Source organism: Bubalus bubalis, chromosome 12 (assembly GCF_019923935.1).
Source record: "Bubalus bubalis isolate 160015118507 breed Murrah chromosome 12, NDDB_SH_1, whole genome shotgun sequence".
In the NCBI taxonomy this organism is placed as follows: Eukaryota; Metazoa; Chordata; class Mammalia; order Artiodactyla; family Bovidae; genus Bubalus; species Bubalus bubalis.
In genome coordinates, this window is record NC_059168.1 from 1,421,525 (window position 1) to 1,433,849 (window position 12,325).

The 12,325-nt window shown below is 50.5% G+C and overlaps 1 protein-coding gene across 2 annotated transcripts in view; it reads right to left on the reverse strand.

The window, feature by feature from the left end:
- Positions 1–12,325, reverse strand: part of ACOXL (acyl-CoA oxidase like) — a 337,247-nt gene that overhangs the window by 262,482 nt on the left and 62,440 nt on the right. For both annotated transcript variants that reach the window (XM_006047013.3, XM_006047014.3), the window contains exon 9: positions 8,780–8,912. In XM_006047013.3, the coding sequence (XP_006047075.1) occupies positions 8,780–8,912 (133 nt within the window). The remainder of the gene's footprint in view (positions 1–8,779; positions 8,913–12,325) is intronic.

Below are 12,325 nucleotides of genomic sequence, written 5' to 3' on the forward strand. Positions count from 1 at the left end.
AAGCTGTCACCTCCTTCTGCATCTCAGTTTTCTCAACTGGAAAATGGGAATCACAACGGTATCCATCTTACAGGACTGCTGTTTCAATTAAAAAAAAACAACCAAACAAACAATGATGGGGCTTCCCTGGTGGCTCAGAGGCCAAGTTTCCACCTGCGAATGCAGGAGACATGGGTACAATCCCTGGTCAGAGTAAATCCCACATACTGCAGGGACAGCTAAGCCCGTGCACCAAAACTACTGAGCCTGTGCCCTGGAGGCTGGGAGCCGCAATTACTGAGCCCAAACATTCTAGAGCCCGTGCTCGGCAAAAAGAGAATCCCTAGAGAGTGGCCCGCCCACGCTCTCCACAACTAGAGAAGAGCCCACTCAGTAATGAAGACCCAGCACAGCCATATAAATGCAGAAATAAAGCAATTAAAAAAAAAGATGTATAAAAGGCTCAGAATACGTCCTTCAAACAGGGGGGCACTGGATGGATCCCTCAGCGGGGACAAGGGAATGAGTGGCGAGCACGGCGGGAGGGAAAGCCGCACCAGCGCCCGTGCTACAGCGAGCATCGAGTTTCAGGTGGAAAATTTCCTAAGGACGGCAAACCATCCATCATCCATCATCCACGTCTGGCCTTCCAGGTGGCACAGACAGGACTCCCGAGAGGCAGACAACAGGGCTTCCGTGGAGAGATGACACTCCCCGCAGCTGCGGCCCGCGCACCCCTTCTGCCTGCCCTAGGTCAACAGGCTGCTGCTGAAACCGAGGCAGGCAAGCCCCTCTCAAGCAGGACCCAGGCCCAGAGCGAGCTGGGATCGCTCTGCACTGACACCATCCCTCGTTCCCTCACAACTCCCACGGCCACGCCCAGGGTTTGAGGAGACTGGGGTTTCCCACAGGGTTGACTCAGCCTCTGATGACTTGTTGAAGGGAGTCCTGTTCCTTGAAGGCTGCCTGGTGGCTCAGTGGTAAAGAATCCACCTGTAGTGCAGAAGATGCGCTTTGGATCCCTGGGTCAGGAAGATCCCCCAGAGGAGGAAATGGCAACCCACTCCAACATTCTTGCCTAGAAAGTCCCATGGACAGAGGAGCCTGGTGGGCCACAGTCCATGCGGCCGCACGAGTTGGACACAGCTGAGTGGCTCAACCACTACACACACCCACAGTTTTACATATATGTTACATATATATATATATACACACACACACATATAAATAACAGCAACTGACACTGTAAACACACAGTGTAAATCAACTATACTTCAATTTTTTTAAATAAATTAAAAAAAAAGATAACCCACATCCTATTTATAGTCTTGATCTTGAGCCCAACAGTTATTAGGCTGATGAATTCCAATTCTCCTTATATTAACCACTTTGTAAAAAGCAACACTCACAACTGATAGGAAGCTAAACTAATGAGAACTAAAAATCCCAGCCAATTCTTGAATAGAAAAGTAAACAAAATGTAAAGGGAAGACATCTGCAAATCATTATTGGTATTTGTCGCCCTCTGGTGGTCAGCCTCAAGAAGTGTCTACATCAGAAAATCCTGGAAACTATTTTACAGATGGTCCCTCTACGGATCATTCAGGCCAAAGCTTTCATCCCATGGGACTTCCCCAGCATTTGAGCAAGTTCTGCTACTCTGCTCCCCACTCCATGTGTGTATGTGAATGCGTGTGAGGATGCTAAAGAAAGAATAACTCTAACCTGTGTAGAACAAGATGAGCTTATGATTCTGCTCCCTCGGGATACATGTAACGCATCTGAAAAGACAGACAGCTGACATGGAGGAGCCCCTGTCTTCATCTCTCCAGTACCACTCTCTGTGTGAAGAGATGACTGGCCATGCTATGAAAGGGTCGGGACTTCCGTGGTCCAGTGGCTAGGACTCCACACTCCCAACGAAGGGGGCCCAGGTTTGATCCCTGGTCAGGGAGCTAGAGAGGCTTCCCTCTAGCTCAGCAGTAAAGAACTCGACTGCAATGCAGGAGATTTGGGTTTGATCCCTGGGTTGGGAAGATCCCCTGGAGAAGGAAATGGCAACTCACTCCAGCATTCTTGCCTGGAGAATCCCATGGACAGAGGAGCCTGGCGGGCTGCAGTCTGTGGGGTCACAACTGAGCATGCATGCAGGGAGCTAGATACCACGAGCTGCAACTAAGACCCAGAACAGCCAAATAAATATTTTTTTAAGTGCCAAGAGAATAAACATCCAGCAACTTCGGTTTACCAGTTCCAACAGAACACACATTTGTGGGCAGAACATATCTTCAAGACATTACTCCAGGGAACCCATCCCCTCCTGTCTATTCCACCCTCTTTATGCCACACTGTTTGAGGGGGCAGAGATCTCACCATGCTCATTATCACAGCATTTCCACCTCCTTCCAAACATATTCATTTCAGTTCCCCCCACCCTGAAGCTCTTAGACTCACACGGCCCTACAGAGATGCCCCTTATTCTGTGGCTGCTGCTGCTAAGTCGCTTCAGTCGTGTCCGACTCTGTGCGACCCCATGGACAGCAGACCACCAGGCTCCCCCGTCCCTGGGATTCTCCAGGCAAGAACACTGGAGTGGGTTGCCATTTCCTTCTTCAATGCATGAAAGTGAAAAGTGAAAGTGAAGTCGCTCAGTCCTGTCCAACTCCTAGTGACCCCATGGACTGCAGCCTACCAGGCCCCTCAGTCCATGGGATTTTCCAGGCAAGAGTACTGGAGTGGGGTGCCATTGCCTTCTCCAGCCCCTTATTCTAGCCTACTGCTGGAAGAGAGCTGGCTCTGTAGTAGGCTGTATGCTTCTGGCCTCTCCCGATACACCCCTGCCTGGGGAGGTTTTTCTAATATGTGATGTCCATTCAGTGAGTGGCTGCTTTTCTCAAGAATATTCCACAGTTCCCATTAACTACTAAATCATAGAGGAACTGATCATCACTGTGTTCAGAGTCTTTGTAGTTCATGCGTGCTAAGTCACTTCAGTTGTGTCCGACTCTTTATGACCCCGTGGACCGAAGCCCACCAGGCTCTGGATTCTCCAGGTAAAAATGCTGGAGTGGCTTGCCATGCCTTCCTCCAGGGGATCTTCCCGACTCAGGGACTAGACTTGCGTCTTGTGTCTCCTGCGTTGGCAGGTGGGTTCTTTACCACTAGCACCACCTTTCTTCCTTCTTTCTCCCCCTCTCCCTTCCTTCCACCCATGCGTATACTCATACATACACCTATCCTCCAACACACTCATACATTCACCTGTCCATTCATCTGTCTATTCATTCATCCACCCACCCACCCATCCATTTATTCACCCATCCACTCATCCATCCCTCCATCCATCCATCCTCCCACCCACCCACTTATTTACCTCCCACCTTTTCACTCATCTGGGCTTTCCAGGAGGTGGAATTAAACAGACAAAAATCTGATAGCTTCATAGTGGTAAGTGTAAGTGTTAGTCACTCAGTCGTGTCTGACTCTTTGCAACCCCATGAACTATAGCCCACCAGGCTCCTCTGTCCATAGGGATTCTCCAGCAAGAATACTCCAGCCACACCCTCCCCCAGGGGATTTTCCTGACCCAGGGATTGAACCCAGGTCTCCTGCATTGCAGGTGGATTCTTTACCATCTGAGTAGTAGCCACAGAAATTAAAATTATGAATATAAGAGGACTGAGTGAGCTTCACCACAGAAAAGGGAGTCACAACATCTGGTTCGAGGTCAACAGAGCAGATAGGATGTTAGTTACACTCTGAAACCAGCTCCCCACCCCTGGCCCGTGACTGAGGCACACAAGCATGGCGCTACAGGGCTGGATGCAGGAACCAGACACTGGGGAAGAGAACCCCGATGTCATTTCTGGGGAGGGCTTCCCTGGTAGCTCAGCTGCTAAAGAATCCACCTGCAATGCAGAAGACCCCAGTTCAATTCCTGGGTTGGAAAGATAACCTGGAGATGGATAGGCTACCCATTCCAGTATTCTTGGGCTTCCCTGGTGGCTCAGATGGTAAAGAATCTGCCCGCAATGTGGGAGACCTGGCTTCTTCAATCCCTGGGTTGGGAAGATTCCCCTGGAGGAGGGCATGGCAACTCACTCCGGTATTCTTCCCTGGAGTATCCGCATGGACAGAGGAGCCTGGCAGGCTGCAGTCCATGGGGTCACAGAGAGTTGGACATGACTGAGCGACTGAGCACAGACATAGCGAACACCCCAAGACCAGACCAGAGAGCAGCCAGAACCCAAAGCCTGCTCTGCCTCGTGTTCACCCAAGCAACGGCACCACCTCATCCTCGTGGACCAACAGCTACCTCCGTCTCAGGAGACTCAGCTGCCCCCAGCCTCCTCTTTGCTGTTTCAATCCCCCATGAACCATCAGAAGGTCTTAGAAAGGTGGTTCGAGGACGCAAGGTCCCAAACTCCTATCAGTAGAGGAGAGGGACTCTTGAAAAGGCTTCCCTGGTGGCCCCGTGATAAAGACCAGAAGGAGACCATGCAGGAGATGCACATTCAACCCCAGGGTCAGGAAGATCCCCTGGAGAAGGAAACAGCAACCTACTCCAGTGTTCCTGCCTGGGAAACCCCATGGACAGAGGAGCCTGGTGGGCTACAGTCCATGAGGTTGCAAAAAGTTGGACATGACTAACAGACTAAACAACAACTCCCTGAATAAGAACCACCAAAATCAAAGGCAGCATAGGGGATGCCCACCTCAGATAGATTCCTTTACCTCCTCAGTTTCCCCATATGTAAAATGAGGAGATGGATGGAGCCCTCTCAGAGTTGTTTGAGGAGAAATGAGTTAATACCTGTGAAGCATGTATCATGGGCATGGCTTATAGTATGCAAGGGGTTGGTGTCATGGGCATGGCTTATAGTAAGCAAGGGGTTGGTGTCATGGGCATGGCTTATAGTAAGCAAGGGGTTTGGGGGTGGGCATTGCTTTTTATTTATTTGGCTGTGCCAGGTCCTAGCTATGGCACATGGGATCTTTGATCTTCATTGCAGCATGCAAACTGTTAGTCATATGGAATCTAGTCCCCTGACCAGAGATCAAACCCAGCCCCCTGCACTGGGAGCTCGGAGACCTAGCCACTGGACCACCAGAGAAGTCCCAAACCCGTCTGTTCTGGGCAGCCATTCTCCAAGTGTGGTTCTGGACCAGTAACCGCAGCATCACCTGGGGCCTTGGAGGAAATGCAGATTCTCTGGCCCCATCCCGGTGCTGCTGCACCAGGAACCCTGAGGGTGGGCCCCAGCTGCGGAGTAACACCTACTTAAAGGATGAGGGAGACTCTTGAAAGTGGGGACCAGCTTTTCTTATGCTAAAATATTGTTGTTGTTGCCAGGTCTGACTCTTCGCAACCCTACAGACTGCAGTACAACAGGCTTCCCTGTCCCTCTCCCAGAGTTTGCCCAAGTTCATGCCCCTTGCATCGGGGATGCCATCCAACCATCTCATCCTAAAATGCGAAAATATTACTTCCCTGAAAAATCAACCCAAAACTCTGAGCTCGGTCTCATGTGTGTTTCTCACTCCTGCTCTGCCTCCCAACTCACAGTGACTCTCCCTAGATCCCTTCCTCCTTCAGAAAAGGCTCCCCAGCATCCCCCTCTACTTCAGCTGCAGAATTCGATCAATGTGCCCTCCCCAACCCCTGCCAAATGTCTTAGCTCCCTTTCCTCTAGTCCCTGCTAATAATTTAATCGGACATGGCATCTGGGGGCACAAATGACAGCAAGGCTATTACAGCAAGTCTTTAAGAGAAAACCTGAAAGGACTGAGAAATGTGACGAAAATGAGAGACAACCATGGCGGCGGGGAAAAAAGACATCTGGGCAGAGTTTTAAAGCAGCAGGCGCGCCCAGCCTTGAGCAAAGAGGGAGCTGCGGTGACCGTTTTCTAACACAGGCGGAATGAGCGTCAGAGAAAGGGATCCATTCTCTACTCATCAGCAAGCGCGGGGCAAGCAGGACCATCTGAGGTTTCCCCTGAGACAGCATCTGTCCCGTGGTTGAGCCGTGAGAGAGGAGGAGCTGCCAAGAGAGGCGAGGTCATTCTCATCCAAGAGGCTCGCGATGAGATCACGATGGCCCGGGTCCGTCAGGGACAACACCCCGGCAGCATATGGACCCCTCGGGTCTGAGCCCATCCAGCTCTGCGATGGGCCTCTGCTCACCGGGAAAACCTGCCTCCCGCACACAGCAGGTGCCGGCTCATCACTGCTGTGTCACATCGCTGCACACACGTCCTCACTCAGGCTGCACTATGATCAGAAGGCCCATTTTACAGAACGTAAGTGAGGCTTAAAGAAGGCTGCCAGGACTTCCCTGGTGGCTCAGGGGTTAGGAATCCACCTGCCAATGCAAGAGACTCAGGTTTGATCCCTGGTCTGGGAAGATCCCACATGCCACGGAGCAAGTAAGCCCGTGCCCCACCACTCCGTGGCATGTGGGATCCTCCCAGCCAGCACTCTGGAGCCAAGGAGCCTACTCAGGCCACTACTGAGCCCAAGTGCTGCAACGACTGACGCCTGCTTGCCTAGAGCCGATGCTCAGAAACAAGAGAAGCCACCGCAATGAAAATCCCACACACCGCAACTAGAGAAAGCCTATGCTGCTGCTAAGTCACTTCAGTCATGTCCGACTCTGTGCAACCCCATAGACGGCAGCCCACCAGGCTCCCTCGTCCCTGGGATTCTCCAGGCAAGAACACTGGAGTGGGTTGCCATTTCCTTCTTCAATGCATGAAAGTGAAAAGTGAAAGTCAAGTCGCTCAGTCGTGTCCGACTCAGCGACCCCGTGGACTGCAGCCCACCAGGCTCCTCCATCCATGGGATTTTCCAGGCAAGAGTACTGAAGTGGGGTGCCATTGCCTTCTCCAGAGAAAGCCTATATGCAGCAACAAAGACCCAGTGCAGTCAAAAAATAGTAAAAACATCAAAATTAATTATAGAAAAAGTTTAAGTTGATTCTCTCCCAAAAGCACCCCTCCAGTGCCCCATCTCCACCACCCTATGCCAGCCACCCTGGGAGTCCACCACTGGCCCCTGGCAGTACAGACATCCTTCCCTTGGCATCACCCACTCCAGCACAGGGCTTCCAGAGCACCTTTACAGCCACAAACCAGTGTGTGGCTTTAATATTCAGCAGCACGGCCCTCCGAGGGGCCCAGAGGCTACTGCGATCCGAGGAGCTCTCGTGCAGCCACAGCGGCCGTCGCAGCACCAGGGAACCTTGAGCAGATTTCTTCCCCGTCTGCTCTACAGAGCAATTCTAGGCACATCTGCTTTCTCAGCTTTTGCCTTCTGGAGTCTGAGAGATGGCTGAAACGGTGTCTATCCCAGACGCGGGAGAGGCATTTATTTATTTCTATCTGACAGCCCGGGCTCTTTGTTGCTGTGTGCAGGCTTTCTCTAGCTGCAGGGACTGGCGGCTCCTCTCCAGCTGTGGTGCGAAAGCCTCTCCCTGCAGCGCTTCTCTCGGTGCGGGGCACAGGCTCCGGGCGCAGGGGCTTCAGCAGCCGTGGCTCCCGGGCTCTAGAGCACAGGCTCGATCGTTGTGGCACCGGGCTTAGTAGCCTCGAGGCATGTGGGATCTTTCCAGACCAGGGATCCAATTCATGTCTCCTGCACGGGCAGGTTGATTGTTTACCACTGGACCACCAGGAAAAGTACCGGGTTGGCCAAAGGGTCTTTCAGGGTCTTGTGTAACATCGTACATATGAACTTCTTGGCCAGCCCAATATTTCCCTCTGTGCTTTGCTGCTGGACCACCGCCTTGGAGTCACTCCTGGGCCCACATCCTGAGGTTCTCCTGGAGCCTCACCAACTCAGTTGGTTTGGCTGAGACCTGCCAGGCCACTCCAGACCTGGGTCTTCAGAACTAAACACACACCTCACCCACTTTAAAGAGCCAGCAAGAATAAGCACAGAAGCAGCACCCACAAGCAGGCCAGCAGTCACCAGCTCAGGACTGAGTATCACAGCTGCACCCACGGCAGGGAAGAGCACCACAGGGGCGGAGCGTGGCCAGGCGGGCTTGTGAGCCGCACAGACCCGGCAGAAGGGAGGAAGGGAAGGTTTTCCTGCTATTCCTGATGCCAGGCCTGGGGTCAAGTGAACGGAACTTATCCCTTCTCAGTAGAGAAGCCGGGTGCCAGCCACACATGGATGTTTGCTGGTATCTCAATGTTCCGTGCAGCTTCCCCCTGGCTCAGTGGAGCCTAAGAGAGGAAAGAAATGGGAAGGAACCAGAGAGCACGCAGTGCTGCACCCTAAAGGGGAGGCAGCTTGCAGAGCGCTCTCTCCCAGCTGCTGTTTCCAAGTCAGAGTATAGCAGGGATGGGGGAAGGCGGGTACGATTGGCTCCTGAAGGTCTGACCTCATGGTCCTGCCTGTGACGGTGACGGTCACATGCCAAGCAGACGTGCGCGCATCAACACTCCCCGATGAACTCAGCAAGACACGCAGGCTGTTATCCACTAGTCAGCTCTTAGCTGCTTTTCCAGAAGATGTGCTCCTTCCGAAGGACCTGTTCTCCAGGGGCCCACCTTTAGTGGCCCTGTTGCTGTAAGGACCAGGCTCCACCCACCATACTCCACAGCACACATGTGGATGTAGAGGGATGGTGAGAAGGCTGCAGAAAGTTCTCTGTGTAGAGCTAACTGGCACTGGCATTTAACCAGCAACCCAAGCCACCTTGCGCCCACCGTGGTTCAAGAAGCCCAGCTCCTGAGATTGTTACCCAGCACTGGACACGCGGAGACCAAACATTGAGGGAAACGAGTCAGTTACCTTCATGGAGCCCATAGCTTGGAAAGTCACAGCGAGTCTGGAAGGGGTCAGCGCCGCCAGCATCGCATTGAATCTCGCACTCTTGTCCTTAATGGGGGAGTGGTACTGCCCATCTGGAGCCACGGAACCGAACCTGCGGTCGGGGGGTGGGTGGAAAGGAGAGGTGTGGTGAGCGTAGGAGGAGGACATCGAGCCTGGAAATGAAGGCAGGTGGCTCCCACAGGCACATGCAGGGAAGTCACGCAGGGCTCCCCGTCCTGCAACCTCCCTCCCAAGACAGCAGCGTGAGGGGCAGGACAAGCGCCTCCCCAGGAGACGCTGAGAGAGGCTGAGTCACGGAAAGTAAGAGCAGATATCCTGCCACTACCATCTGCGCCTCGGTGGTGCCCCAGACAGAGAGAGGCATGAGGACTGCCATCATTAACCCAACTCTGGAGCCTGGCCGTCCATCCACAATACTCCGTAAACCTCATCCTTTTAAACTGTTCAATGGTCTTTAGTATATTCACAAAGTTGTACAACCATGACTACTATTTGGTTCCTAAACACCTCATCGCCCCAAAAGAAACCCCATGCCATTAGCACCCACATCCCAGATTCCCTACCCCTGAGGGCCTGGCAGCTCTTCACCTATTCTCTAACTCTATGGATCTGTCAATTCTGGACATTTCACATAAACAGTGTCACACAACGTGTGCTCTTTGTGTCTGGCTTCTTTCACCTGACACACTTTTTCCAAGGTTCGCACGTGTCTTCACATGGATCGGTGGTTGTTGTTCAGTCACCAGCTGAGTAACAGATCTGGGTCTGACTCTGTGGCCCCATGGACCGCAGCCTCCAGGCCTCTCTCTCGCTCCCCATCTCCTGCAGTTTGCCTGACTATCAGTGGTTCATTCCTTTTAAGGCCAAATGATATTCCATTGTATGGGTATACCTTAGGTTGCTTATCCATTCATCAGTTGATGGATATTTCTGTTGTTACCACTCTTTGGGCTGTTATGAATAACTGTTATGAACATCTGTATACAAGTTCTTTTGTGGATATATTTTCAGTTCTCTTGTGGACAGTGTTTTCATACAGACCAAGCAGTAGAATTGGTAAGTGCCATGAAGACGTTAACTTTTGAAATTGTACTTATTTATTTGTTTTTGGCTGCCCTGGGTCTTCACCGCTACACGCAGGCTTCCTGTAGTTGCGACGGGCGGGCTCCTCTCTGGTTGCGGCGCACAGGCTTCTCACCGCAGTGGCTCCTCCTGTTGCAGAGCTCAGGGTCGAGAGCGAGGGCTCAGCAGTTGTGGCACATGGGCTCCGTTGGCCCGTGGCATGTGGGATCTTCCCGGACCAAGGATCGAACCCGCGTCCCCCGAATTGGCAGGCGGATTCTTTACCACTGGGCTACCGGGAAGTCTGACTTTAAACTTTTGAAGAGCTGACAAGCTCTTTTCCCAATTGACAACACCGGTTTACATCCCCACCAGCAATAGATGAGGGCTCGAGTTTCTCTAAATCTTTGCCAACACTTGTTATCATCTGTCTCTTCTATTATAGCCCTGAAGTGAGTACAAAATGGTACTTCACTGTGGTTTTTTAATTGGCATTTCCTTGCTGACAGTGATGTTGAAATCGTTACATGTACTCATTAGCCATCTTCTGTATCTTCTTTGGATAAATGTCCATTCCTATTTTTGCCCTTTTTTTGTTGGGTCATTTGTCTTTTTATAGTTGAGCTGTAATATGGTTCCTTTTATAGTCTGGATATTAGGTTCTTATATATGATTCACAAATATTTCCTCCCATTCTGTGGATGTCTTTTCACTTTCTTCATCGTGTTCTTTGCTGCACAAGTTTTTCAAATTTGGATGAAGTCCAGGGTATCTATTTTTGCTTTGGTTCTTTGTGCTTTTGCTGTCAGATCTCATAAATCATTGCCTAAACAAGGTCACAAAGATTTACACCTATGTTTTCTCATGAGTTTTATGGGTTTAGCTCCTATATTTAGAGCTGTGATCCATCTTCTGTTAATTTTTGTACATCGTATGCGATAAAGGTCCAAGTTCATATATTTGCATATGGATATCCAGTTGTTCCAGCACCATTTGTTGAGAAGACCTTTCTTTCCCCATTAAATTATCTTGTCACCCTTGCTGAATATCAACTGACCATAAACACTAGAATTTATCTCTAGATCCTCTATTCTGTTCCATTCTCCATCCATCTAGCCTTATGCCAACACCACAGTGACTGGACAGCTATAGGTTTGTAGTGATTTTTCAAATCAAGAATGGGAGTCCTCCTGCTCTGTTTTCCATTATCCAGATTATTTCGGCCACTCTGAGTGTCTTGCATCTCCATCTGAATTTTAGAACCAGCTTCTCCATTCCTTCAAAAAAAAAGCAGCTGAAGTTTTGATAAGGATTTCACTGAATCTGTACATCTATTTACAAGCCCATTTTTGATCAAGTGATAAACCAACACCCCCAAGTGTGTTGCCTCTGCTGTTTTGTAGTATTTAGGGGACTATACCAATGGAATAGTTTTCAATCAAATCTTACCAAAGAATATTCTATACACTCATACCTTCTACAGACCTTGGAGCCCCCTATCATTTTTCTTTCTGATTGAATGTGACTTTCTAATCTCGACTGCATTGGATAAATGCTAAACCAGTTGGTTGAGGTTCTGACAGAGGACTGTCCAATCCATTAAGATTCCATTTGGGTGAGTAAGAGAGAAGGCATGCCACATCTACAGCTTCTCTTGCCTCTTCCCCATCTCTGAGAGTGGAGTGATGCTGGTAAGCGACAGGAAGCATGCAGGGAAGGCTGGTGGTCCTCAGATCTGCTGGCATGGGCACTGGTTGTTTCTGAGGGGCCTGGGGGCTTCATCACCTGCTGGGATACCTACAGAATGCTTTTGCTGCCCACATTTTGTGCGTGTGTGCTGAGTCACTCAGTCGTGTCCATCTCTTTATAACCCCAGGGACTGTGTCCCGCCAGGCTCCTCTGTCCATGGGATTCTCCAGGCAAGAATACTGGAGTGGGTTGCCACTTCCTCCTCCAGGGTATCCTCTTCAGCCAGGGATTGATCGGGTCACCTGTGGTGCGGGCAGATTCTTTACTGTCTGAGATACAAGGGAAGCCCCTGTTTCCATTTTATTTCCTACCAATTCACAAGGGGAAAAAAGTTAACAAACAGAATTTGGTTCATTTTAAGTCGCCCATTAGTTTATTTAAACTTTTTATATCTATGATGTATATTTGCTGGCAAGAACTCGAAGGCAACAGAAAAGAGTAAAATGTTCAAGGAAAATCTATAGGAAAGCATGGAGCAAGACTGATGGCTTGCCTTTTCACAGATTTAAATATCACTGTAGTTCAGGATTTTTATTGGATTCATGAAAAGATGCTGAGAAAAGTAAAAGTAATTGGTGTTTCTCAGCCTGCCTTAAGGAGAAGGCAATGGCACCTCACTCTAGTACTCTTGCCTGGAAAATCCCATGGATGGAGGAGCCTGGAAGGCTGCAGTCCATGGGGTTGCGAAGAGTT